The sequence below is a fragment of the Lynx canadensis genome, chromosome D3 (genome assembly GCF_007474595.2).
Source record: "Lynx canadensis isolate LIC74 chromosome D3, mLynCan4.pri.v2, whole genome shotgun sequence".
Taxonomy (NCBI): Eukaryota; Metazoa; Chordata; class Mammalia; order Carnivora; family Felidae; genus Lynx; species Lynx canadensis.
Window position 1 is genome coordinate 10,852,079 of NC_044314.2, and position 27,809 is coordinate 10,879,887.

Sequence of the window (27,809 nt, forward strand, 5' to 3'; positions counted from 1 at the left end):
GGTAGCTTAATCATTCTTTATATTAATCTTCCTCCTTTTAAGTTGCTGTGTGCTTCCTGTCCCTCAATTGGACCCAGACTGATACTTAAGCTCGTCTTTTTGTATTTCCTGCCTCATATTCGGAAGCAGTCATTTTCCTAAGATTTTGTGATATTGCAGTGGAGTGTTGCAGAACATACAGATAGAATGGGCAGTAAGTAAAGCTGAGATACCCACCCCAGAAAATCAAGAAAAATCCTGCTTCCTCTTCCTCTCTTGCTCTCACTACGTAGCTCCCCTATTCTCGGTCTTTCAACAATGTGGAAGATCACTCTAAAGGAAACTCTCCCACTGTTTGCTCTTTCTTTGTTCATTTGCTTCACTTATTTAAAATCATGTACTTTCGAGGGACACAGATATGATAACTTTCAGAGGGCTTTCTTTAATTAGAACTATTACAAGTATTCAGAGGTAAATAATTTTCGCTCAAATTGCAAATTATAAGCCCACCCATCATTCATGAGTTGGGATAGTTCTGTCATACGTATGTGCATGTGTGCATAGAGGCATATATATATGTATGAACCTATGCAACACTGTGGCACATGATGCTTTTTTTTAACCAAATACTTTGAATTTCTAATACAGACATGCATCCTAGGAGTAGTCCAGAACTCATTACCTTAAATATGATTGAATTAATGCGGACAATATTTATTTATTTAAGTTTATTTACTTAGAGAGAGAGAGAGGGAGAGGGAGAGAGCACACAGGGGAGGGACAGGGAGAGAAGAGAGAGAGAGAGAATCCCAAGCACACTCCAAACTGTCAGTGCAGACCCCGACGTGGGTCTCAATCCCAAGAACGGCGAGATCGTGACCTGAGCCGACACCAAGAGACAGATGCTCAACTGACCGAGTCACCCAGGTGCCCCTAATATGGACAATATTTAAGGGTGACAATACCAAAAAGAGGCAAACAACGATTTTAAACATCAGAAGTGTCAGAGAAGACCGAGGATGCCAAAACGAATTCAATAAAAAATATAATGCTTGAAAGCAGTGTCGAATTTAGTAAGTCTTTTTAATGACCAATAATTATATTCATAAACTCTATACCTTTTTCTTGACATCAGTAAATTTTAATGAAATATAAAGCCAAAATATAGATGGGGAAATAATGACTTGCAAAGACCTGAAAAAGTCATTCTGTTATTATTATACACTTGCGCTTGCTGGTTGATAAGAAATCATCTTGTTTAGCAGCTGGTTCCTTGGTATTGATGTAGTAAGTGATCTTTCAGAAATACTATGAGTGAGCTTGCCAGTGAAGAAATATTCACCTCCATTATACCCATTATAGATGACACGTTCATTATTTCTGAAAGTGAATTTTCTCTAGTATATGTTGATCCTACTGTGTTTACCCAAATCATTTTCTATAATTTGCTTTACGTAAAAATTGCATAATTTTTATTTGTTATCAAGTACTGAATTCTATTAGTCCTTTAAAATAGAATGTCTACTGCTTATATTCATCAAGAGTGAGCATTTTTAATAAATTGATTTATAGAAAACATATTTATGAAATTATTTATGGGTATAGAAATACAAACAAAGTAAGTAGGTGAAAATGAGTATAAAATAAAATGTGCACATGTAGATGATCTTACTTAAGTTAGGAATAACAACCAAAGTAAAAGGTGTTTGGGGATGCCAATTATCCAATAAAGCACCTTAAACCCAATAAAGGGAAAAGCAGTCTTTCTTTTATTTGTTTTTTATTTAATGTTTACTTATTTTGGGGAGAGACAAGAGTGTGAGTGCAGGAGGGACAGAGAGAGGGAAACAGAATCTGAAGCACACTCTAGGCTCTGAGCTGTCAGCACAGAGTCCGGTGCAGGGCTCAAACCCACGAACTGCGAGATCATGAACGGAGCTGAAGTTGGACGCTTAACCGACCAAGCCACCCAGGCACCCTGAGAAAAGCAGCCTTTCAATTGGCTCCTAGATTAGTAGAACAACCAGATTAATGAGTCTTGAAATCACACAATTTAAGGCAATTAGATTCCAGAATAACCGATAAGTTATTCTCTAAAAGCAACATTCTCCCTCATCACCTTCATTTTGGCACCAAAATTATCAGATTTTTTAAATTTGTATTTACAAATAATTAGGGTGAGACACTTTGAATTGTGACACTTGTTTTTTAAAGCTTGTGATGTGACTATATGTGTGAGACTTTATAAGATTGTCCATGAGCTAAGCTGGTTCACTTTTATAATATAAATCTATGAATAAGTGGGTAGGGCAAAAGTGTAGAATTTTAAAAACTTAAAAATTTTCCAAATGCATTTCAGTGAGGATCAGTATGTCTTAAATCAATGTTCTATTATATACAATATTGTTTTAGAATTATTTTAGATAGGATTTTGCTTCTTTCTTTCCAAAATTTTAATTTCCTTTCTTTTTTAAACTCCAAATAGTAATTTCTTAATGACAAATTTATTTGGGAATGTTGGAGATTGACTGCTTGACTTCATTAGAACATTAGAAAACTAAACAATAAGTCACTTTTTTTCTACTTAGTTATCATTCTTGGCACCAAAGTGATCAGAGTTAAGGAAAAGATAGGCATTTGGTCTTTCTCTTTCTCTCTCTCTCTCGCTCTCTCTTTCTTTTTTTTTGTAGTGATATTATCTACTAACCCTTTAATGTAGTCTTAAGCAATACAAAGCACACAGCTTTCCAATGATAACTGAATGTATCTGTGTGAATTTGATGAATTTGCCTCTTTACCATTTGAGAAAAATTGACAGAATAGGAAAATAATTTTCCTCCCCTTATTTGTTCTTTAAATGTTCCCCTTGTTTTTCATCTGTGTGGTTTTGTCCCAATGTTTAGAGAGACAAAGGGTACTTTAGAGAGTAATGCAATGAACATTTGCTTTCTGGTATTAATTTGGGGGCATTTCGTGGGCTAACTGGTATTCTTCATTATTGTCTAAAAATCACGTATGTAGAAAACCGTGGTTTTTAATTCAAATATGTTTCCCCTCGTGTGGGAGTGAAACCTCAAAAACAACAGTAAACAACAATGGCAGAAAGATTGCCTGATATAATAGCAAGAGAATTTTACTAGCTCACACACTCCCCAGATTAGATGATGATCTCACCACACTGACTACCGATTTCCTCATTTCATTTGAAAAAGAAACGTACATTGGCCCTATAATTCCTATCGTGTAAGGAGTTAGTAAGGATAAAATATTATTAAATGAGAAAATGGGTAGCATTGGCCTTTGTTACAAATAATTTTGTTACTATTAAAATGAACAGTTAAGAGTAGTTTTAGAAGTTCTTAACATGGGGCTCATTTCCCTTCTAAAGAGATTCTAAATGAGCTGTAAGGTGTCTGTGCACATGTGACATTACCCAGAAACAAAACTGCCAATGCGGATTGCTAGATGAGGGTGCGAACAGATTAATAGTGTTTCATTCCAGGCTTAAAGGAATCCGTTATTTATAAACTAAACGTTAAAAAGTTACAAATTTCAATATAAACACTATTGTGGTTGGTTTGGTTTTGTTTATTGGAGTTTTGATTTTGTCAGATTCTTGATTTTTTTTTTTATTGGTTTGAAACAGATTAAGTTGTTGCTTTTTAAATCTTTGGAGCAATAGCTCAATAAATTGCATTTGCCATTTTTTTTCCTTAAAGTAATTAAATACTTCTCTTTTTGTTGACCAGATTATTTATTTGTAGTACAAGAAAAATGAAGCCTTTGAGTATGCTAATGAAAACAAACGAAATAATAATTAAATCAATAGGGGTACAGAAAACCCATATTTTATAATACAATATTTGTGTGTTCTAAAAAATGTGGAAATCTGGATAACGTGAACACTATTGCAGAGAAAATGCATAGATACATATAAATTCTCTAGTCTTTTCAACCAATTTTGCTGAGCCAATTAGATATTCATAGGAAAGAAATAGAAAAATCCACCTAAACCTCATACCTTATACAAAAGTTATTTCAAAATGTATCATACATTTATATGTACACCTAAAGCTGTAAAACTTTTAGAAAGAAGTAAACACATGAAAAAACTATTGTCTATGGCTACACAGAGTTCTCAGATATAGCACCAAAGGCCCAATCCATAAGAAAAAAAAAAAAAAAAGTATTGACTTTGTAATAATTTAAAAAAATGTGGAAATCCCTGTTAAAAGGATTAAAAAAACAATCTACTGATTGGAAGAAAATATTTGGAAACCAAAGATTACTCAACGGATTTATATCCGGACTATACAAATAACTCTTAAAACTCATCAGTAAAAAATTAAATAACACAATTATAAAATAGGCAAAAGACATGACAAGACATTTCCCTGAGAGGTTATACGGAAAGCAAAAAAGCACACGAAAAGATGTTGACCATCATTAGTTATCTGGACAATGGAGTTAAAAATTACAATGAGATGTTACTACACACCGACCAGAATGGCTACAAAAACAACACCCGGTGACATCATCTAATGCTGGGAGGTGAGGGGGTGGACGTAAAAAGTGAATTATAGTTTGACAGTTTATTATAAAACTGAGCATGTACTTACTGTACAATCTAATAATCACACATTTGGGCGGTGTGTGGCACACGTCAGAGAATTACTGACATTTAAATAAAAATATTCATGGCAACTCTATTCTTAATACAGCCGAAACTGGAAATAATCCACATGTCAGTTACCCGGAGAACGATTAAATAAAGCGTGATACATCCAGAAAATGGAATACCACCTGGCCATAAAAAGGAACAGATAATGAATACATGCAGAGCACAATGGATCTCAAGGGCATTATGTTTCATGAAAAAGACAATACCCTAAACCTTATGTGCTTTATGATTCCATTTCCTCCAAAAGGAAGGAGTGAGGGTGTGTGACAAGATGTGCTTTATGATTCCACTTCCTCCAAAAGGAAGGAGTGGGGGTGTGAGACAAGAAAGAGGGGTATGAAGGAGTTCACCTGTGGTGACGAAACTCTTCTGTATCCTGATTGGGTGTGGTGACACTGGTCTTTACATGAGATCAAACTGTTTGAGTTACACTCATGCCAACACACACACGCACAGGTACATGGATGTAAGAGCCAGTGAAAACCGACGAAATTTTCTCTTTAACACTATTGTACCCATCTGAATTTCCAGGAATTGAAATTGTACTACAGTTATGGAAGATGTAACCATTGGGTTCACTGAAACAAGTATTTAAAATACTCTATGCGGGGCGCCTGGGTGGCTCAGTCGGTTAAGCGTCCGACTTCGGCTCAGGTCATAATCTCGCGGTCCGTGGGTTCGAGCCCTGCGTCGGGCTATGTGCTGACAGCTCAGAGCCTGGAGCCTATTTTGGATTCTGTTCTCCCTCTTTCTCTGACCCTCCCCTGTTCATGCTCTCTCTCTGTCTCAAAAATAAATAAATGTTAAAAAAAAATAAAAAAAAAATACTCTGCACTGATTTTGAAATTTTCTGAGAATCTACAGTTATTTCAAAATGAAACTTAAAAATCATTTGCTGGAATGAAAGATAATAAAAGACAAAAGAAATGATGTAAGAAAAATAACAAGAGTTTCAAAGAATAATCATTAATATTATTGAGAATACTTGAGGCCAAGAAATCCACGAAGTTGAATAATATCAAAATTATAAATTACAACTAATCCCTATGCTATATAAACTTTCCCAAAGCATCCAAAACAAGGGAGCCTCCTCAGGTTACTTTAAATAGCTTTACTCATAGTAAAAAAAAAAAAAATGACAGAATTAAATACCTGCAAACATAAAATCAAACACAAAACAGTTATTAAGAATACGGCTGTCTGTAAGCATTATATGTGAATTGCAATTAAAAACAATTTATTAATGTATTAAGTGCTGATACACAGCACAGAAACGATATCCTTAGGAGAATAACAAAAAAATTAGATCTATGAATATTTTCCATTATATCAATATCTCAAAGGAACAAAAAGATACACACCAACTTTTCATTTGATGATGCTAAGAAGCCCTTTGATAAAATTAAACTTAAATTCTGGGTAATGAAATGCAGCCATAATAAGTATCGTAAGAAAAAAATGATAAAACTAACACTCAAATCAATAGTCAAGATCTCAATATTGAAACAAGTGGGGTACCATACTTTAAAACAAGTATGAGGGGCACCTGGGTGGCTCAGTCGGTTAAGCGTCCGACTTCAGCTCAGGTCATGATCTCGCGGTCCATGGGTTCGAGCCCCGCGTCGGGCTCTGGGCTGATGGCTCAGAGCCTGGAGCCTGCTTCCGATTCTGTGTCTCCCTCTCTCTCTGCCCCTCCCCTGTTCATGCTCTGTCTCTCTCTGTCCCAAAAGTAAATAAACGTTAAAAAAAATTTAAACAATGATGGAGAAGAAATTTCTGCTTTCACACTGTGATTTTTCATAGTGTTCTGAACCTCAGGTCCATACAATAATATGTAAAATATATTTTAAAAATTACTGAAAAGAAGGACATTTGTTTGAGGAAGTGAGATCTAGTGCAGGACTGTAAGGAAATATGGTGGACTTTTAAGCACTTGAAGTCATATTTAAAAATGTAAAATCAGAGTGTTGCTGTTCAACCTGTATAAAGTGTTGGTTATACAAGATGAGTCTGTGCCTGTAGTTAACAATGTGGTGTTGTGTACTTAAAAATTTTTAAGAGCATAGATCTTAACAATGTTCTTAGCAAATTAAAGTTTCAAAATTAAAAAAAAAAAACAAACAGAAATAACTCACTGCGTATTTCTATGATATCTACCGAATGCTATCATTTTCACAGGTAATGAATTAAAAATCATTAAGGAAATATTTTATGTGTTTTCTCATACTGTGAAGATCATTCTTGGTCTTATTTCCCACAGGCTTAATTTCTGGACAAGATGACAAATTAAAAAGTGTCTCTGTGCTTTGGATAGGTCATCCATATATTGTAGAAAATCAAAATGCCAGAATAGGTGCCCTCGATTCTGGAGAAAATCAGGCATTTCCTTGATGATCCACATGGTTCTGTTTTTGTTCTTGGTGTGTAAATGCCCAGGGTGGGGAGCAGAGAGGGGAGAGAATACTCAGTAGTTTGCAGAATATGAATATAATAAATGAGCTGACATTAGGGCAATTTGCCTTTCCTGTTTGGTGGAAATAGTTCTAATTTTTCAAATTAATGATTCCCATTATCTTGACTGATACGAAATATCTTTTTGAGAAGTAAAGTATAATTATCAGTGATGTTAGATTCTTTGATATCAATATTCTATCTAATGTAAAGACATGTTGTCTCCATGTAAAAACTTTCTGCTGCCTAAATTTCCATGATCCTACATTATAATCTGGTTTTCTTCTCACCTTCCTTTCTTTCTTGTGTCCCGTCCTTTTAATTTTTTTTTTAAGATCACTCTTTCATGATAACTTCTAGATCTTTACGCCTGTTCTTTCTCCTATATTTCAAGCTGTATGCCCAGTTAAGTAGAGAGTTCCGCTTGTATGTCCTAAGGTTACACCACATTTTCTTCTAAGCCTGCCCTGTTTTTTTCAATATCCCTTGCCAAATTACCATAACTCATCAAATTGTGCAGGAAAGATAGACGTGTGGACATCATCCTTAATTCAGTCTGGTCGTTTCTTCTTCATATTTAATCCGTCATTAATTCTGTTGATTCCATCCCCTGAGTACCTCCGTACTTTAGCCTCACTCACCCTACCAGAGACCTAACATACCTTCTGGAGTGAATCATGGATGGTTCTGCTGAAGGACCATCCTATAAAATCAAATTTCTCTTCCAGTCTCACAGCTCACATGCAGGGATACACCACAGTTGTTGCTGTTATCAGTTAAGTCTGAGAGCATGGAGACAATTTCCATGGCAGTTTTTAGTGGTGGGAAAATAGAAGAATACATCGTATGCCCTCTTGGAAAGGGTGAAATGTTACGTTGATGATGTCAACATTTCCTATGGGAAAGTTGGAGTCTGGGAAACCTTCACCTGAGAGCATGCTGTTACCATCTTCAGTTTAGGCAAACACTTCAGCAATCTCCATATAATTTCTCATTTAAAATAACACGTTCCGTAACTGTGGATGTTATTGTCTTTATGTATCACATCAGGAGGTTTTGAATACAAACCAAATGCTCCCCTGGATCATGGCAACAGCTTGTTAACGAGGTTCCCTATTTCCAGATCCACACTAAAGGTGTCTTCAGAATGAACATTCTAAAATGCAGAAATTTCCCAAACATTTGGATCATGGGATCTCAGATAAAAAATAAAATCTTTTTGGGGCGCCTGGGTGGCTCAGTCAGTTGAGCATCTGACTTCAGCTCAGGTCATGATCTCACGGTCTGTGATTTCGAGCCCCGCGTCGGGCTCTGTGCTGACAGCTCAGAGCCTGGAGCTTGCTTCGGATTCTGTGTCTCCCTCTCTCTCTACCCCTCCCCATGCTCATGCTCTGTCTCTCTCTCTGTCAAAAATAAATAAACATTAAAAAAATGTTTAAAAAAATAAAAATAAATAAAAATAAAATCTTTTTTTTTTCCAATTTATAACTTGTGAGTGGACCTCGGTATAAAGTACAAACTTGGTGATATGCCCTTCTAGAACATTCATGGCATCACCACTGCTCACCTCTGAAGTGTAATCTTTTATTTTTAGGTTAGATGCCAGGTCCTCTGACCCCCAAATGTTTAAGTATTATGTGCTTTGGGTGTTTTATTCTGCACTTTTATTCTTCAGGTATTACATCCCTCTTCTCCATTAGAATGTAAACTGTGGTGACAGAGACACTTGGTCCTGGCCACTGTTGCACCCCCAGGGCCTGAGATGGCTTGGTGTGTTCCAAATGCCAATGAAATATTTGCTAAACAGATACCTTTGGGATATTAGTCAAATATTTTTATACATTAATTTTTTTCATTTATATATTATGTTATATGAATTTTTAGAAAGTATGTTTTTAAAATTCATTTAACAAAAGGAATATAGATATAGCTATAGATATACTGATATACAAATTTAAGAAAGTACAATTTTTAAATGAATATAAGTAGATATCTATAAGTAAACATCAAAACATTATATATCTATGACATTTAAATGCGTATAATTTTGTTAAAAGTCCTTTTTAGAAACGTAGAATATCTCTGTCTCTGTCCAGTACCAAAACATTAGAATACTATGAGCTTCTCAACATTTTCTCCTAATAACATGCTAAACAAAGAAAGAAAACAGACCATCGACTAGATTTTCTTGTTAGCTCTAATTCTATTACTGTATTAATTAATACTTTGGCCTTTTGAACAGATATTCAACAACAATTTCGAATCCTTTATTTTCTCAAAACAAGTCTAATTTGTAATCATGTTCTCAGTGGAGTGGTATAAAAAGTGACAGTCTTACGCAAATTTGTTGACTATATTTCCAGACAGTGGGAGAAGGAATTTGCATTTATAGCTTGATGCAAGGTACAACTACCTAGGATAACTAAATAAGCAGCAATTTAGTTGAAATTTTAAAAATCCTTCCATGTATTCATTTAGTGCAGATCTCACTTTTTGTTTAATGTGCATTAATAGAAATTGCTTATTAAACACATTCCAAGGAATTCAGAATTTATATCAATACTCAATACCTGTATTTTGATTCATCATTTATTTTTTTAATTCATCGTTTATAATCTTATTTGAAAATTCCTCAGCTAATCCTGGAAGTAGATTTCACTGAGATCTACTGTTCAGGTAACGAAACAGACTCAAATGTATTAACTGCTCCAAATCCATGTATAATACTTATTTATTTGCCTAGCTATCAAAAAATTGCATGTTTAATAAAGGCCATACCTATATTCTGTGTCAAAAATGAATGTTGTACTGATTTTTTAAATCAGAATAATTAATCTAGGAATGGCATTTTAGTAAGTTGGCCCATGTGTGCCTCTTTTTTTTTTTTTTAAAGAAGTCATTATGCATGGTAATTGACAGGTGCAAAATGATTATTTTTTTTCCCATGATTATCTTTAAAGTCAAATACCATTTGTAGTTCTATAAAATGATTACATGGAAACTTATGCCAATATTTAACTACCTTTGACCTGTAAATGCAAATTTCTTTCATTTCTACCTAATAATATGTTCTCTGTCTGCATTCATGGTTTTCGCACGGTATTTCTTTGTCTAGATCACACTTGCCCCATTAATTCATGTTTTTTACTCAAGTATTCGTTCACTTCCACCTTGGAAAATCATTTTCTTTCTCCTACATTAATACTCAGATTATTTTCTTCTTTTTTTCCTCAACCGTTATTTTTAGTGTCTCTCTTTTCTATAGGAATTATATTACTTATTTCTGTGCATGTCTCTGTCTTGTATGAGACTTCGTTTTGTTTGCTTCTTGTATGCCACATCCTTTACAGTGTTTTGGGTTTTTTTTTGTATGCAAACTTCAGGAACAAGAACAGGTCCAGGGCTTGAACAATGTGTTCTGTGGGGGAATAGAAAATGGTGGCCAGGGGCTTGGGGGTGTGAGATATAGGGAGAGATTGGTAAAGGATAAACTTTCAGTGATAAGATGAATAAAGTCCAAGGATCGAATGTGTAACATGGTGCCTATGCTGATAAAACTCTATACATTTGCTAAAAAAGTAGAACTTTGAAAAATGATAAAGATGTAAGGTGATGGATGTGGTAATTAATTCCATGGAGAGAATCTTTTCACAGCGTATATGTATATCAAATCATCCTGATGCACAGTTTAAATATTTTCCAATCTTATTTTTCTCAATAAATCTGAAGAAAATGTGCTCTGAGGCCCACGTTCGCTACTCATTTCACACTAGTGGTAGTGTCAGCTTGCATTCAGATTCTGACCCAACCGTTTTATTTACCTGAGATCCTTAGGTGACCTGAAGCGAAATATAAATAAATATCAAACGGAGACAATAATAGGATTTATCGCATAGGATAATTGTGAAGATGGCCTACGGTGATATATAAAATAATCTCAGGCCCTTAGGTGAGTTCCCATTGAGATATGGTTATTTTTAGATTTTCTAGGCTGCCACACTGTTTCCATTATGGATTTTAAAGTGTTATAAATGGAGAATCACACGGATTGGGTCAGAAAAAAATTTGAAAAAACTCTACCCAAAACAAAGAGGACTTTAAAAATCTGAGTTCTCAGAATTTGTCATCACATGGCCATTCTTCTTTGTCTAATCTTTGCTTTTTGATTTGTCTCGGCCCCTCTCATCAATGTATATGACCATTGATAGGCTCCAGGTAAGTAGTTAGAAGGAGATCATTTAGAAATCTAATCAATGCAAAAGATTTTTTCTTAGAATTTTATTTGAAAATGAAAACCAAAACCCTCCCATTGTCGTATGAAAAGGAAAATTGAGATCCTTAGTCAAGATTTTTGTGTTCAAAAATGTTGGCCCTGTTTGAGAAATGTGTGTTCTCAAGAATAATGTACATGTTCAGGGTAGTTCAAAAGAATTAATGATACCTACTATGTGACTGATTCTGTCAGTGGCTTCCTATTTTTGTAAAGTGGTTCATATGTAGCTTCAATTTATAAAGCAAGTTTAAGTGGAGGCACATACATTAAAAAGGGACCAGGGTTGGGGCGCCTGGGTGACTCAGCCAGTTAAGCGTCCATCCGACTTCAGCTCAGGTCATGGTCTCACGGTTTGTGAGTTCGAGCCCGGTGCCAGGCTGTCTGCTGACAGCTCAGAGCCTGGACCCTGCTTCTGATTCTGTGTCTCCCTCTCTCTCTGCCCCCTCCCCCAACTCACACTCTGTCTCGCTCTCAAGAATAAACATTAAAAAAAAAGGGGGGGACCAGGGTGCTGAAACCTATGCATATTCGGTTTGCCTATACATATGTAGAGAGTAGTTTCATTAATTAAAATTATTTAAGAATATATATAAAGTGAAAATCTCACCAGTGTGCTTCAGCCTTCATTCACAAAAGGGAAACATATTCAACATTTAGTCCGATGCATGTATTTAATACAGAGAGTCAGGTAGTGAGATACATTATTCCTTGTCTAAAAATCAAGTCTGCATATGGCAACAAGATAAACATGAATTTTTGCAGTTTGCTATCAATCTTAATTAAACAAATATGCATATAATGAGATTACACACAGTATTCCACAGGATACCTCTTTTTCTGTGCAAATCCCAGTAAGACTATGTTTTCATGAAGAAAACGCACATAAACACATACTGATTGTGTGAAAAGCACTTTGACAAGCTATGGCATATAATTCTACATTTTTTTAGTGTTTGTTAATTTTTGAGAGACAGAGAGGGAGACAGGGTGCGAATGGGGGAGGGGCAAAAAGAGAGGGAGACACAGAATCGGAAGCAGGCTCCAGTCTCTGAGCTGTCAGCACAGAGCCCAACATGGGGCTCAAACCCACGAAACAGTGAGATCATGACCTCACCCGAAGTCAGATGCTCAACTGACTGAGCCACCCAGGTGCCCCATGACATATAATTCTAAAAACGCATCCTAAAAGTTAAGTTAGTATCTCCATTTTTTAAATATAAAAAACTAGTCAGTGGCAAAGCCAGGGTTCAACATATCCGTGCTTCAAGTTCCCCCTCCCTTTACCCTAGCTATGATGATAATCCAAAAAAAAGCACTACCCTAATACAACCCACATTTATTATTATAGGCATGGATTGAATGGAACTATGTTTTTTTGCATTAACACTGTATGATTATGATTTAATTAGGAATGTGTTATACAGAAAAAGATAAGTCAAGAAATAGAGAAATAATGTACAAATTATGTTAGCTCTTTAAGCAGGTGGATCTGTATCTATTCTTTGAAGTATAACATTATAAATTTTGGGCCTGTCATCTTGCAGCTAAAGATATTTCTGTCTGACACATGGTTAAAAGCACTTTAATTCTAGAAAATTCAAAACAATAACTTCTATAATCAATTTACTTTAATTTCCAGAATGAATCACAATCTCACTATGTGATCTTGACAGCATATCTCTTTTTTGACAATAATGAACTACTTGACTGACACATTCATGTCTGGAAAAAAAGAATTAACTGTGAACTGATGTGTTCAAAACTGCACTATTTTACTTTTTTTTTATGATCTGAAATAGGAATTTACTTGATGTGGAACACTTTTGCCATAATCTTTATGGGTCAAAGGAAATCATGTACATTGCCCCTAAGCTCTAACTGCATTATTTCCTCAAATCAATTTAAAAACTCATTAGTTTAGCTAATACTTTAGTAAGACAATAAGTTTACCGCAGCTATGCTCTCAAATAAGCAGGGAATATATAACTGCAACAAATCATAATGGCCACTATTCAGAAAAGGAAGGGAGAAGAAAAAAAAAAGGAAGAAAGGGGGAAATCAGACAGAGAACATGGGAGGGAATCTTGATTTCTAAGCAGTAATACTTTGAGAACTTGTAACAAACTTAACTGGTGGAAATCATCTTATCCATCAAGACTAATTTATTATGCAATATCAAGTCACTCTTTTAAAAGGTACAAGTGAACTTATTTATAATCTGAGAAAATATTGTAATATTCTCCCAAATTTGAGTTATCTTCTGCAATATCCATAAAAAATTGGTAAAACGGTTTTGATGAAAGCTAATGATGATGATAATCTTTCTAACAGTAGTTAGTTTCTGGAATCAAAAGCTAGCAACCTATTTCTGTCTTTTCTAGGTAATTCAGACCATCAGTGCAGTGGATAGAGATGAATCCATAGAAGATCACCATTTTTACTTTAATCTGTCTGTGGAAGACACAAAGAACTCAAGTTTTATAATCATAGATAATCAAGGTAATGGCATTCGTCATAATGGCCTTTTATCCTTTCTTTGAGAAATGTGTTTGGTTTTAAGGGAATTTATAATTCTGCTGCTTTTTATATGGTTCTTGGGATATGATAACATTGAGAGAGTAGGGAGTGGCAATGAAAATGGTAAACAAAACTCAAAGTCAAGTTCTGAATACTAACCCCATTTCTCACTGGATTCCTTTAAATGAAAAATCCTTTTTCAAATCATCAGTGTCTATAAGACCTTGCAAACTCTGAAAGACCCTGCAAATATAATTGCATTTCTGACAGAATGGTTCCTTTCATGTCCTTGTATAACTCAAATTTTAAATTTATGTCTGGGGAAGAAAGTGATATGTACTTATAGTCATGTTAGCTCGATTGATCCACAGATATTTGGAGTCATTAATTAGAAGCTATAAATATATAAAATTGGTTTAAGATTATTCCCTTCCTTTCAAAATGGAACGATTACATCAATCTCAGGACACAATGTTCCCAAGGATTTTGTTTGGAGAGACAGAATATTTTATCTCTCCATACAGATACAGAAGTGGAATGACTTTGTATAAAGCAGCTCTGTTCTTTTTTCCTTCCCTTCAGTAAAAGTTTTTCTTGTCATCCTATGGATTTCTATCTTAATTTTACTTTATATCTTAAAGATAGGAAACACCACAGGATTTATTACACAAGCTTCCATAGTCAAATACCTGTAGCTGTCCTTTCTCACAACTGAGTTTAAGCTTCGAGCTAGGGGAGATGTTTATTTAATTTTTAAAAATGTTTACTTATTTATTTTGAGAGAGAAAGAAAGAATGAACATGAGCTGGGGAGGGGCAGAGAGAGAGAATCCCAAGCAGGCTCCGTGCTGTCAGTGCAGAGCCCAACGTGGGGCTTGATCGCAGGATCCCGTGAGATCATGACCTGAGCCAAAATCAAGACCCAGGTGCTCAACAGACTGAGCCCCCCACCAGGCACCCCTGGGGGAGATCTTTTACAGGAGAATAAATGCAGACATGTTCTCCTCCTCTCCTCCTGGTCAAATTCTCCAGTGAAGGAAACTCAAATACTCTTAGGATAAAAAATGCATATAATAATATAAGAAATTAAGTTTCAGCTTAGATTTACTTACATTAATATAAAATAAGTTGCTGAGGAAAAAGAAGTATATTAAAATGTAAAGAAAATAATTTGATTCAATGTTTGTGATTACAAGTAATCTAATAAAATATATATGGAAAAATGTAAACTTTCTTACCTTTCCAATCTGCCAAGTAAATAAAATAATATCACAAGAGTTTTACAGGTTCCAAGTACATGATGGAGAATTTGCTTTTAAAAGATGATTTGGGAAAAGTCGTTAGCAGGCACACATTTTGAAAGACTTCCGTTTGTTTGCATTTTACTGATTGTGTCTTCTGAGGTTTCATTGATACAGAAAACATTTGGGTGGATGACAGGCCAAAAAAAAAAAAAAAGGGTTGGGGCGGGGGGAGAAATATCGTACCCAGGTACAAGGCTGCACCAAAAAAGATTACTTAGAATATTTTGGGATTCAGGGAAAAACAACTTCAAAAGTGTTGGAGTATATATTGTTCATCTTTGTTAAGCTTTTAAAAATGTTCTATCTAGATGAGTGATCAGTACTACTAAGGTTTAACTATTATCTGGATTTTATATAGAAAATGGGTTAATAATGTCAAAGTGAAATGAAACATCCCAACAGAATTTCTCCTAACAAGTAAAACTAATCGTTTTGTCTCATTAGTAAATATATAATTTGAGATCACTTGCTGTGCTACTTGTAAATGACTCTGAAAATCTTGTGTATTTGTAGTAGTTGTGAAAATAATGAGTTTCTACTAGAAAAAGAACTGTGTCATGAGTAAATAACCCAAATGAAACTGACTGTCAACATAAATTTAATGCTGGTCCCCCTCTAGAAAATATTGACATCTCATTAAAAAGCTGCTTTGTTTTCTGTGTTCCACATTTATGTTTTCTACCTTTATCAAGGACGTTTTGGAATTGATTGGTGTAATTCACCTAATTATGTAATTAGTGTTAGGGCCAAGTCAAATCGATAATGACTTTTTGAGTGGATCTTTTGTCTTTTTATCAGAAATTTCCTCTTTGTTTTTTGTTTTTGTAACCTCATATGATACATCTATACCATGACTTCTAGTACATGTGACTGGTGTGAATTTCTTTTGTATTATTGAAAAATGATGCACATGGATTTCTGTTTTAGATAACACAGCTGTAATTTTGACTAATAGAACTGGTTTTAGCCTGCAAGAAGAGCCCGTCTTCTACATATCTGTCCTAATTGCTGACAACGGGAGCCCATCACTTACAAGTACAAACACCCTTACCATACACGTCTGTGACTGTGATGATTATGGCAGTACACAGACCTGCAGGAATAAAGACCGTATGCTTTCTATGGGATTCAGAACAGAAGTCGTACTTGCAATTTTGATAAGCATTATGCTAATATTTGGTAAGTAGTGCTGAACAGAACCTATCTTCATTTATTGAAACTAAGAAATATAAAGAATAGTTAATTCCATTATCACGACACAGTATGGGTTTGTGTGTGTGTGTGTGTGTGTGTGTGTGTGTGCATGTATGTGCGTTTAATTGCTCTTCTGGATGTGTTGCAATTCTTAAACCAGTGGAGTAAATAAAAAAAATAGAGTGACTGTGGATTTCAAGATGAAAACCAATGATCCTTGAATTCTATGAGTGTGTCAGCATGGGTGTCCACTTCTGTTTAGGGATGTTTTTGTCACAATGCATTTCAGCATATACAGTTATATAACAATCGGTCATAATAATGGTGACCTTCTGCTGAGTGCTTATTACACTCCAGGATATTGTCTTGAGTGCTTTACACACAATATGCAATTTGATCCTCATAATAACCTTATGGAGTAGAACTATTATCACCTGCGTTTTATGGATGAGGAACGTGAAACTTAAAGCACTAAGTACTTTGCAAAGGGTCATGTAGCTGGTACACGAGGTGCTGAAATTTCGTAACTGCACACAACTCCCTTCGACCCTATACTGCAACTCACTAGGGTCCTGTGGCCATTAAGAAAGAAAGTAAATGTTAGTGTGGACGAAGGCAAAAACAGGGTTTTACTAAACACGTGCTAAACATGAAAGAAATTCCAATCAAATAGTTCCCTTTTTTTGTTTGTTTGTTGTTTTCACAAGCAGGTAAGTTATACTCATTTTACAGGTGAGGCAAATGAACCCCAAAATGTTTTTTGTCAGGCTTTCAAGACTAAAAAGAATTCATTTGGCAAAACCTTTTCTCTTTCTTTAACATACCCGTGTATAATCTAAACCCTCTCTTGCTTCCCATGTAACTTCATGTCAAAAGTCAACACAACTTGACTGCGTGTTGAGGGCAATCCCATCAGCCACTGGGTCTGCGTCCCAAACTCACGGCTCAAATTGACATCTGTTTCAGGACTTGCTTGGCTTTCACTCTCGTTTTTCTCAAAGCTTCAAAAATCATGCCTTTCTCTTTCCCATACAAATTACCATTATTTCCTACCTCGCCTCAGTCTTGACAATAATTTTTTAATGGTCTTTGATCATAAAACTGAAATGAGAGTTACAGAGCTAGGTATCAGAATCAAGTGAAATATGGCAAGTACTGATATACACACAGGTACAGACCTACACCAAGTCTCAAAACCCTATAAGGAAACCAAGGGCAGCCTCACAGTCAAGGGCATGAGTAATATTTAGAGGGTTGGAAATATGGGTCAACCAGTAGTCAGTAGTTTCCTTTGAAAGTTTTGTGAATACTCGCTCCAATTCACAGATTGAAAAATTATTTATTAGCTCCCTTTCTATAACAACCATATATCTGAGCTGCATTTCATAGTACCTGGATTCAAACCTAATGGCCTTATTTCAAGAACACGACTTCAATTTTTTTAAATGTAAGGTTTATATAAAATATTGCCCAATGTATTTCTCTTTATGATAATATGGATAACATCACTTCATTTTTGTTTCAATTCCTATAGATGAAATTCTGAATACATCCAGGGCTGTGAAAGGGTTGGCTAGCCTTGACACACACACACACACACACACACACACACACACACAATTTTTATTTACTAAAATAATAATAATAATAATAATAATAAGCATTCTGAAATTGTTCTATTTCTCCATGATGTTAAAATTATCTTAGGTCACAAACATTGATTGTGGGCATCCCAGTGTTATGATTTTTTTTTTAACGATAGTTCGGGATTTCTGAAATGAATGTGGTGTCACAGAGCACAGGTAGTAAACCAACTATGGTGGCATATACTTTCTAGTCAGGAAATATTAACTTAGAAAATAATTATGCCGCAGAATTTTCCTCAGTGGGGAATTTCAAACTGCTCCGTTGTGCTTACCTTCTCTTAACGTGGATCATTGGTTACTAAAATTGACCAATGCATATAGGTAGGAAAATGTTCCCTTTCGCTTCTTTTCTTTTAGTTTTCAATATCTAAAAAATAAAATTTTAAATTATCCTCAAAACACAGTTTGCTATATTTTTATGGTTTTCTACTCCAGAAAGATTGTTAGGCTGCCTTGTGTCCTCTGGCCTGCCTCTGTTGTAAATTTTCAACAGCTAATACTGTATTCAAGTTTGGAGGGAGTCAAAAGTTATATGGGGTTATTCCACTGCCCAGGAGAGGAAGTCCCCAACCCCTGCATTGTTCAAGGGTCGACCGTATGTTTTGTTGTCTTATAATCATAAAATCTAAGCTCATGTCTGAAGCTTATAACAAAAGCAAGGATTGTAAAGTTTATTATAAATAAGATATTAAATGCTATGTAATTTCTGTAAACACAAACTTATAAGTATAAACTCATATTAACGTATTATACTAACATATTATATTGTTACATTAATTATACTATACGATTATATATTGTATTATATATTGTATTATATTATATTAATAATCATTATAAATATTTATAAATCATTGTGAATGATTATAAATTATTATATCATGGGTTAATGGATATTCTGGTATGCTTTCTTTCTTTGTTAGGGTTTATCTTTTTGATCCTAGGTCTAAAACAGCGAAGAAAGCAGACTCTGTTTCCTGCGAAAAGTGAAGACTTCGGAGAGAACATATTCAGATACGACGACGAAGGGGGAGGAGAAGAAGACACCGAGGCCTTTGATGTCGTAGAGCTGAGAAGCAGCGCCCTCATGCGGGAGCGCAAGGTGCAGAGGACCGCTACGGCCGAGATCAGGCGCCTGTACAGGCAATCTTTGCAGGTGGGCCCCGACAGTGCCATTTTCAGGAAATTCATTCTAGAAAAGCTCGAAGAAGCGAATACTGATCCTTGTGCCCCTCCTTTTGACTCCCTCCAGACCTACGCTTTTGAGGGAACGGGGTCATTAGCTGGATCCCTGAGCTCCTTAGGATCGGCAGCCTCTGATCAGGAGGAATATTATGATTACCTTAATGAATTGGGACCTCGCTTTAAAAGATTAGCATGCATGTTTGGTTCAGCCACTCAGTCATATAATTAGGGGCCTTTTATTATTAAAAAGTTGTTAAGAATGCTAATATGTGTTTGGGCACACTGGTGGTCACTTGAGTAGAGTGGTGTTATCTGGGGGGAATATATAGATACATATAGAGCATCTTCTGATTTCCTTGGAGCAAATACCCCTCGGTTATTTCAAGCTACCCACAAGCTGTCAGTGAATGCAGATATGGAGTGATGCTAACAGTCGGCTCTCCGGTACATGTAACCGAAATATTCCTCTAGCATTTTTCTCACTACCGTCCAATACAAATTCTCAACATTTGTGGATGTTTAATGTGAGAAAGGCCCTGAACTACATCAACTTAATATTAGTTCATGTATCCATTTTTTTTTAAGTCTTACCAAATGAGAGAAAAATGCTTCTCTATTTTAAGTTCCGATGCTATATGGCTATATGGAGATAAACACTTACAGGGAATCCGGATGATTATATAAAACTTTTAAAAACTGTTTCTTGCTAATGAATATGCAAGTTTCTGGCTGAGATTCTAGGATGATGGGTAGTAGTTTGATGTTTGAAAATCATTGTTAAGACCTCACTTGAAAACTGATCTCAAATTTAGACAGATACTTGTTATATGTTACTTAATCAAGGATACAGTGTAAATTTGTATTATCTTTGATATTACAGATTTGTATAAAAAAGGGGGCATGAAAAAATGTTTGGGAGTTTTCTATAAGTTATTTTTCCATGTAACCAAAGTAGAGCTTTGGCATGTCACAATACAACAAAATATATGTCGACGTTTACACAACATCCAATTTAAACTTTATTATAATTGTGGAAAGTGTGAAAAACTGTTAAGTGAATTTTATTGCTACTAAAAATGATAGCAATAAATGAAAGGAGTATTTGATTCAAAGTTGAATTACTATTCACCCAAAATATTATGATCAACTGCACGGATTCTCACCACTCACAGAATAAAACGTGATAAGATTCTCAGCATTTCCTTTTCTATTAAGAGCTTAGACTGTAACTGGTTCTTAAGCGTCATATTTTTATTATGGAATATAAAATTAGGTGCAATAGTTACTTTTATTGTAACAGTATGAAGAGAGTATGGTAGGCTGCCGGACCTGGTAGCATCCAGATAACAAGATTTATGACAACATTAGATAATAAGGTCATAAAACACCTTAAATTTAATGAACATTTTAAGAATGATCCTTATTATTCTATCCCAATGAAGATGGAATTCAAAACTCATAGGTTGAACAGAAAGAAAAGAATGAATAAAATGTCCTCAAAATTGTTTTATATCTTCATTTCTTATTAACAGCATGTGAAAATGAACTGAACCAAATTGACCCTATGTATTAAATAAAATATTTTGGATTATTTTTAGCTGAAGATAGAGGAATTGAATGGCTATAGTATTTTGCTTTCTCTGCACTTTCAGACATATGCACCATACCATGTAATAGGAGAGTGGTTTTTCATCATTGTCAATTCAGGTACCGTTGTGTAGGCAGCATAGAGATCTTGAAAAAAGCCCAAGACTGGAAATCAACAATTTAGGAAAATATTAAAAGTAGATGAGAAGTCATAAGCTGTAGAAAATCCTTATACATTCATATTGTTATTTACTTAGGGAAGTGTAAGAATAGGAAACAAGACAGAATGTTAAAACAGAAAACCTTGCAAGTGAAATAGAAATGTATGAGTTGAGAGAACATTTGCATTTCTATCATATTGACATAAAAATTGGAAGAGTATAGTTAGGGATATTTTCAGGAATTATTCCATAGAGGATTACTCCTTGTATTTAAAAAATAGTGCTCTGTAATCTTGGTTGAAGAAATGGCAAGTGTGATGAACAACAGATAAATGAATCTGTGGAAAATGGGCGAGAGAAAAAAAAATAGGGTTTCTGAGGATCTAATAGGTTCTGTCATGGATGCAAGGCTTATGCACAACTTACCAATTTTGGATGAAGACTTTATAAAACGTACATCTGCATTGACAGGGTTTCAAGTTCGAGTCCAATGGCACAAAGCGGATGTGTTAAAATAAGTTCTGGCTTAGTTAATGATAGGATTGTTAATCGCAGGTACGTAGGAAAAGCGCATGCATGGAGCTCTAGCAAATATCCACCCGCTAGTCTCCAAAGTGTCCTTTTAAGGTATATCAAAAATACTATCTGATTCTAGTAGAGAAGTTGCAATTTCCTGGAAATTATACTTGGTCATATTTCAATAAAACTTAACCTTTTTGTGGTGTTTCAGGAACAGGGCTGTATCCTAAGCTAAAGACATGGCATTAAGATCTCATCTTTGTAAATTTTAATAAAGGCTAAATCAATGCAGATATTTATGAAAATAGCACAGCTTCACGCTAATAGCTGCAGGGCTTCAATATCAGCCTTAGTTAACTCACAGGCTCACGTAGAAGTCTTCAATTACTGACAGTTGAAACCAGAAAATATGTAAAGTCCTTTATAGGGATCAGAAAACCGCTAGTGATACGAGGTGTTTCTGAAGCATGTGAGGTTGAGCCCGCCAGAGCTGAGCATGAATGAGTTCACTTTTGTTTAAATCACCGTGTGAACTTTGTCAGACCGCCTTCGGCTTCCAGATCAGAGATTGCAATCTGGAACATAAGGTCCCATCCACCTGTTTCACATGGTTGTTGTGACCAATGAGTCAAAATAGTGCCAGCAGCACCTGACCCAGTAAATAACCCCCTCGTGATGATGGCTGATGTCATTCTGCTGGAACACACAGACCCCTTTATCTTCTAGGACTGAGGGATCTCGCCGGCTCCACGGCATGTTGGAAATAGAAACCAACTTTCTGACCTGACATATGAGGTCACGTGGTATTCTGTCCTTCCCATTTCTGTATTTTCTTAACTCTTCTGGTCTCATGTTCTAGGCCTGAAACAATCTGTCCCCAACATTTCTCCTTTTCATTCCCGCCCTTCGTTCGGCTCTGTGATCAATGGTGATTTTCTCTGAAAGGCCTGCCTGACTCTTGTCCTCTACTGTGGCCCATGCTCTGTCTTGTTTTTATTCAAATCACTTAGCCACCTGGTATCATAATAATACGTACATTTTTTTACTTGTTATGTCTTTATCACTGATTAGAATGTAAACCCTAATGGGTAAGGAATTGTCTGTCTCGTTCATTTGTTCTTGTCTAAAATTGTTTGTAGCACATGGTAAGTGGACCAATAAATATTTCTCAGTATAACAATGAATCCCAATCTGTTTTACTTGGTTATGTATAGAAGCCATATTGGATTTTGTTAAATAATAATACGGAATTAACAGATTTTTTTCAAAATAAGTCACCACTGGGCAGTTCTTGGGTACGATAAGATTTTTCAAAATGTTTCTAGTAATTATGTGAGTTTGGAATTTTAACTTGTTGGGACATACTGGTATTATCCCCAGGGAGGAAAAAAGATAATGACTTTAAACTGTTCAGTGAAAATGGGTCCTATCATGAAAGCTGTGGAAATTCTCATATGACTAAGTTCCCATGATGTGTCATGAATATGAAAACATGTGCAATGCATGAACATTCTGCTTCCTGTTTATAAGACAAAACTTAATAGCAAATGCATTGTTAGACTTACAAGGCTACTCAAAATCTCCAAGGTAGCTCCGTGTTCTTTTATATGATGTAAAAGGACATTGAATAGCAAAGGCTGGGAGACCAACTAGAGAAATAAATAGAGGAAAGGAATATGTGGCTTTTATGTTTCCAGTTATCTCTGTCTGTCATCTACCTACCAATCATCTATCATCTATCTATCTATCTATCATCTATCATCTACCTACCTCTATCATCTATCATCTATCATCCACCTATCTTTTATCATCTATCATCTATCTATCTTTATCATCTGTCATCTATCATCTACCTATCTCTATCATCTATCTATCATCTATCATCTACCTATCTTTATCATCTATCATCTATCATCTACCTATCTCATCTATCATCTATCATCCACCTATCTTTTATCATCTATCATCTATCTATCTTTATCATCTGTCATCTATCATCTACCTATCTCTATCATCTATCTATCTATCATCTATCACCTACCTATCTTTATCTATTGTCTATCATCTATATCTATCTATCTCTCTATCTATCTATCTATCTATCTCATCTATCACCTGTCTATTGAGATAAATTGTGATTTCCCAGAGGAAGGGGGACTAGTATCTCAATCACAAAGCGGATCCTTAGGACCTGTTAGAATGTGTCACTGCCTTCTTTTCTGAGAAAGCTCTCATGTTGGAGGGCTGACCAAATGGTATGAAATGGCGAACAGATAGAGTTCAGGAGCTGGACAAAATGCAGTTCCTAGCTGTCAACAAGGCAAAATTTCATGAATTTCCCATGGGTTAAGAGGTTACAGCTGTAGAAACTTTCCACAGAAGGTAGGAGCCGAGAGGGAGCTGAAATCAGTCATCCAAAGAACATATAACACAGGCTAATGACAAATGGGAACCGCAAGTCCTTAAAATGTCTCCAGATACCCCAAGCATTAGCCCACGATAGAGCGCCAACAGTCGCATGCCTGACGTCACACAGGACTCTGGCTGTGAGGTTTTGGAGTCATGTTTATTCTGCCCCTTCCCTCTGTCTCCAGACAGCAAGTGTCCAGAAGCAGCACAGCAAGTGGGAGAGGGTGCGACAGAGCACTTTATATTGGATGCAGGGAAAAATTAATTAAAACGATGTTTTGGACAGTGAACAGAAGTTATACAAACTGTCTGGGATTGGGCCAAGGTAACCATCAGAAAGATCAATGCAAACGTGTGTAAAAAGTGAATAGTATAAAACATTTTCATGATGTTTCTTTCAAGTTCAAACTAATCAATAACCCAGCTGGATATATTAACATACCAAATCAATTTGGCATTCCATATATTTTAAATAGTTCAGAAATCAATTTCCTCATCTAAATCGGAAGCAAAATACAAAAAATGAGTCTAATTTATAGTGTTCTTAAAACATTTGTGAGCATATGAACATAGTTTATACCACTTTATTTCATGCCATTCTTTTGAGCTTATTCACTTTAATGCTTACAATGTGATATGTTCTATTGAGTTCTGCAGTACTAAGTGATTTATCTCAGCAACAAATAAGGTTGGACATGGAAAATATCCCATATCCATGATTACATAAAGGTACAGAATTACACACAATGTTTTGTCTAGAAAAGGGAGTGGGGCTGAGGTACGTATTCACATTTCCATAATATTATGTCCTTTGGATGCTAGGGAGAGTAAGTGGTCTATGAAGTACATTTTCAATTATTTTCCAGTTGCTAGCATTTCTTTGTTGTGCAAACTTTGATGAATTATTTAAAATGTTCTCCTTTGGTATCTTTATTTATACAGTGGGGACATTAAGAATAGATAATCAGACTATCATAGGAATTAACTAAAATAATACATATAAAGAATGAATTATGCCTAATGTAAAGAACGCATGACATTTTATCTGTTATTGTTAACGTAACAATTATTGTGATATTATGAAGTTTATCTTTGGAAATGCTCACAGACCAAGCTCATTACTCTACAATTAATATGGACAAGAGGAAAATGAATTAATGCAGGACAATAATTAGCTTGCTGTTACTTAACTGCCTCCCCACCTTGACCCTTCCAAGGTAATGTTCCATTATTACCAAAGGAAAAAATTAATTGCTCAAGTCATGCATTATGTATGAGATGTTCTGATTGAAAATCACTCCCCTATGACATTTATTTGGGGGGAATATACTCTGCTAAGTTATAACCACAGATCACGGCAACTTTTTCTAGGTATAGATATTTTAGGGAAAAAAATATCCAAAAAAGAAAAGGGTTCACTCACTTTGTACCTAATTATTTCTATGTTATATTAGCTTTACATGAAAGAAATAAAAGACACATGCTAATGGCTCCAAAAGAAAGCTTTCAGACCTGTGTTAATATCTAACATCTGATGCCCATAGTTCTAATTTTATATTAGGAATTTAAAATTAAATGACAAAGAAGATTGTTCTCATCACCTCTTACACTACAAAATAAAAACCCACCCTTGCCTTTTACCTACATTCCCCTATCCTCTCTCTTTTGGAAAAAACAAAAATTAAGAACACATTGCCATATGTTCTCTGCTGAGTAAATCTTCATCATCTTTCCTTTTTTTATCCTATCTTAGGGCTCAGGCAAGTTCTAGGCAATTGTCCAGTTCATAATGAGACCTCAGTTTTCAGAAATTTCATTCTCATTCCAGGTGACCTTTCCATTATTCTGGAAGCTTCCTCTGTCTACAGAACTAATTATCTAATTTTACCTTTCTTTAAAACTTACCACATAACCTGCACTTGATTAATTCAATTTACGTAGAATCCCCCCGCCCCCCAGTTTTTGAAAATGTTTTTTTACTAAATGTGTAAATAAAATTAGACGTGGATGCATCACATAGTGTATTTATTCCTAATAACTTATCACTACCACACATTGTTAAAATAATTTGTCTGCACACAGTTTTTAAGAGCAAAATCTTCTTCTCTATAAAATATTGTCTACAATATATTTCTATAAATACCTGAAGATAAAATCCACACATGCTAAGAAAAATTGTGAACTATAAAAATGCTACGTATTTCTCCCTGTTGCATTCACTCGTTCTCAATAAGTAAATGAACAAACACGGAAGATTTTCTCCACTAGTAGTATCTACTGAGCATCTCTAAGTGGAGTGCTATGTAATAAACCCTGAATAGAATCTCAGCAAAGAAAATATCCAGGTCCCAGCCTGAAAAATATCGGTGAGGAACACTTGGAAGTGAAGGCGTGGCTTTTGACCAGAATGACAGGTTCATGCAAACAGGAGACTTGGTGACGAGTGCAGCTCTCCTCCAGGCTTCGCAAAGAGTAGCTGCGTCTTAATGGTCTTATGAGTTATGCTACTGGCCAAACAAAGCCAAATATTAATGATGGGAGGATTTGTATTCTTTCAAATGTTTCTGAATATACCAAAGCTGTTTCCCTAAATCTCTCTCACTTCTCGTTGTTGTTGGTTGGTTTTTAGCCTTTGTATTTCCAGGTCCTATGCTCGGTGTTTTTCTTTTTCTTTCTTTCCTAAAAGTGTGTGATCTCATTTAATCCTCAATTAAAGGAGAAGCTGGTGTTATTCCCGGGATACTAAAAAGGAAACTAAGGCAAAGAGAGACAGAGATTCACCTTAAGTCATACATGTAATAAGTAGTAATAATGTACACCTGGGCAAGCTAGTTCTGGTTTCCATTACACTATGCTGTCTCTCCATAAACTTCAGCTCCGTAGGTTATTAACCTAGGAGCTTTATAATATGACTTATATTTTTCTCTCTCCATAGTGACGATCCTCCTATAGAGGGTATTCAAGTAAATACTTGTGTGTGATATTTATATCATCACGATTAACAAATAAATAAGCAAAAGAAAGAAAACTGAGGCAGGAATATATTTTTTAAAACCCCAGTAAATTCACATTGGAGTATTCACGGCACCTGCCATTCGTTTGCGTTGCGTTTTTAAAGTTTATTTATTTATTTTGAGAGAGACAGAGAGAGAGAGAAGGAGAGCACGAGCAGGAAAGGGGCAGAGAGAGAGAATCCCAAGCTGGCTCCGCACTATCAGTGCAGAGCCCCACGCAGGGCTCCATCTCACAGAGAGACCTCACAGAGACATCTCACAGAGAGATCACGACCTGAGCCCAGATCAAGAGGCAGATGCTGAAAGGACCAACCGAGCCACCCAGGCGCCCCTCATTTGCCTTGCTTTTGAGATTCACGGGGCCAAGAACCAAGCACTGAGACTCCCAGGACTGGTGAAGGATTCTAATGTGTGGGTAACACAAGGTGAGCATCATTAATGTCAGCCCTGGTTCCCTGATTTATCTTTCAGCAGTAATCTGTGTCCCAGGAACAAAAGCAAGATAATAAGGCCAACAGGTTCCTTTAACTTTTCCCTGCTGATATCAGACTCCACGGTCTCTATCTTATCAAGGAATGTAGTATTCCTTGATTAAAGGAGACAGCAAATGGCCAACAGTTGACCCAAATACCAATGTAATAGGCACCATCACTAGAACCTGAGGTCAAGGCTGTTGATTCCTCTAGCACACGTCTACTTCACTCAATGATAAACACTAGGTGGAGGTTCCTTTTCCCCAACAGTTCACGATATAAAATGAACACATTGGGAAGCATATTAATCACCCCCATGTTTTTGCACATCTGAATTGTAATTGATTCTTAACCTTCCTACAAATATATTTGAATGTGGTATTGATTTTTAAGGCAGCCGACTTAGAACAATAGAAG

At 35.6% G+C, this 27,809-nt stretch overlaps 1 protein-coding gene across 1 annotated transcript in view; it reads left to right on the top strand.

Annotated features, from left to right (window-relative positions):
• Positions 1-22,680, top strand: part of CDH19 (cadherin 19) — a 102,374-nt gene extending 79,694 nt beyond the window's left edge. Inside the window, exons 10-12 of the mRNA XM_030337030.1 lie at positions 13,766-13,883; positions 16,132-16,383; positions 18,968-22,680. Coding sequence (XP_030192890.1) covers positions 13,766-13,883; positions 16,132-16,383; positions 18,968-19,458 — 861 coding nt within the window. The 3' untranslated portion in view covers positions 19,459-22,680. The remainder of the gene's footprint in view (positions 1-13,765; positions 13,884-16,131; positions 16,384-18,967) is intronic.
• The last annotated feature ends 5,129 nt before the right edge of the window (positions 22,681-27,809 follow it).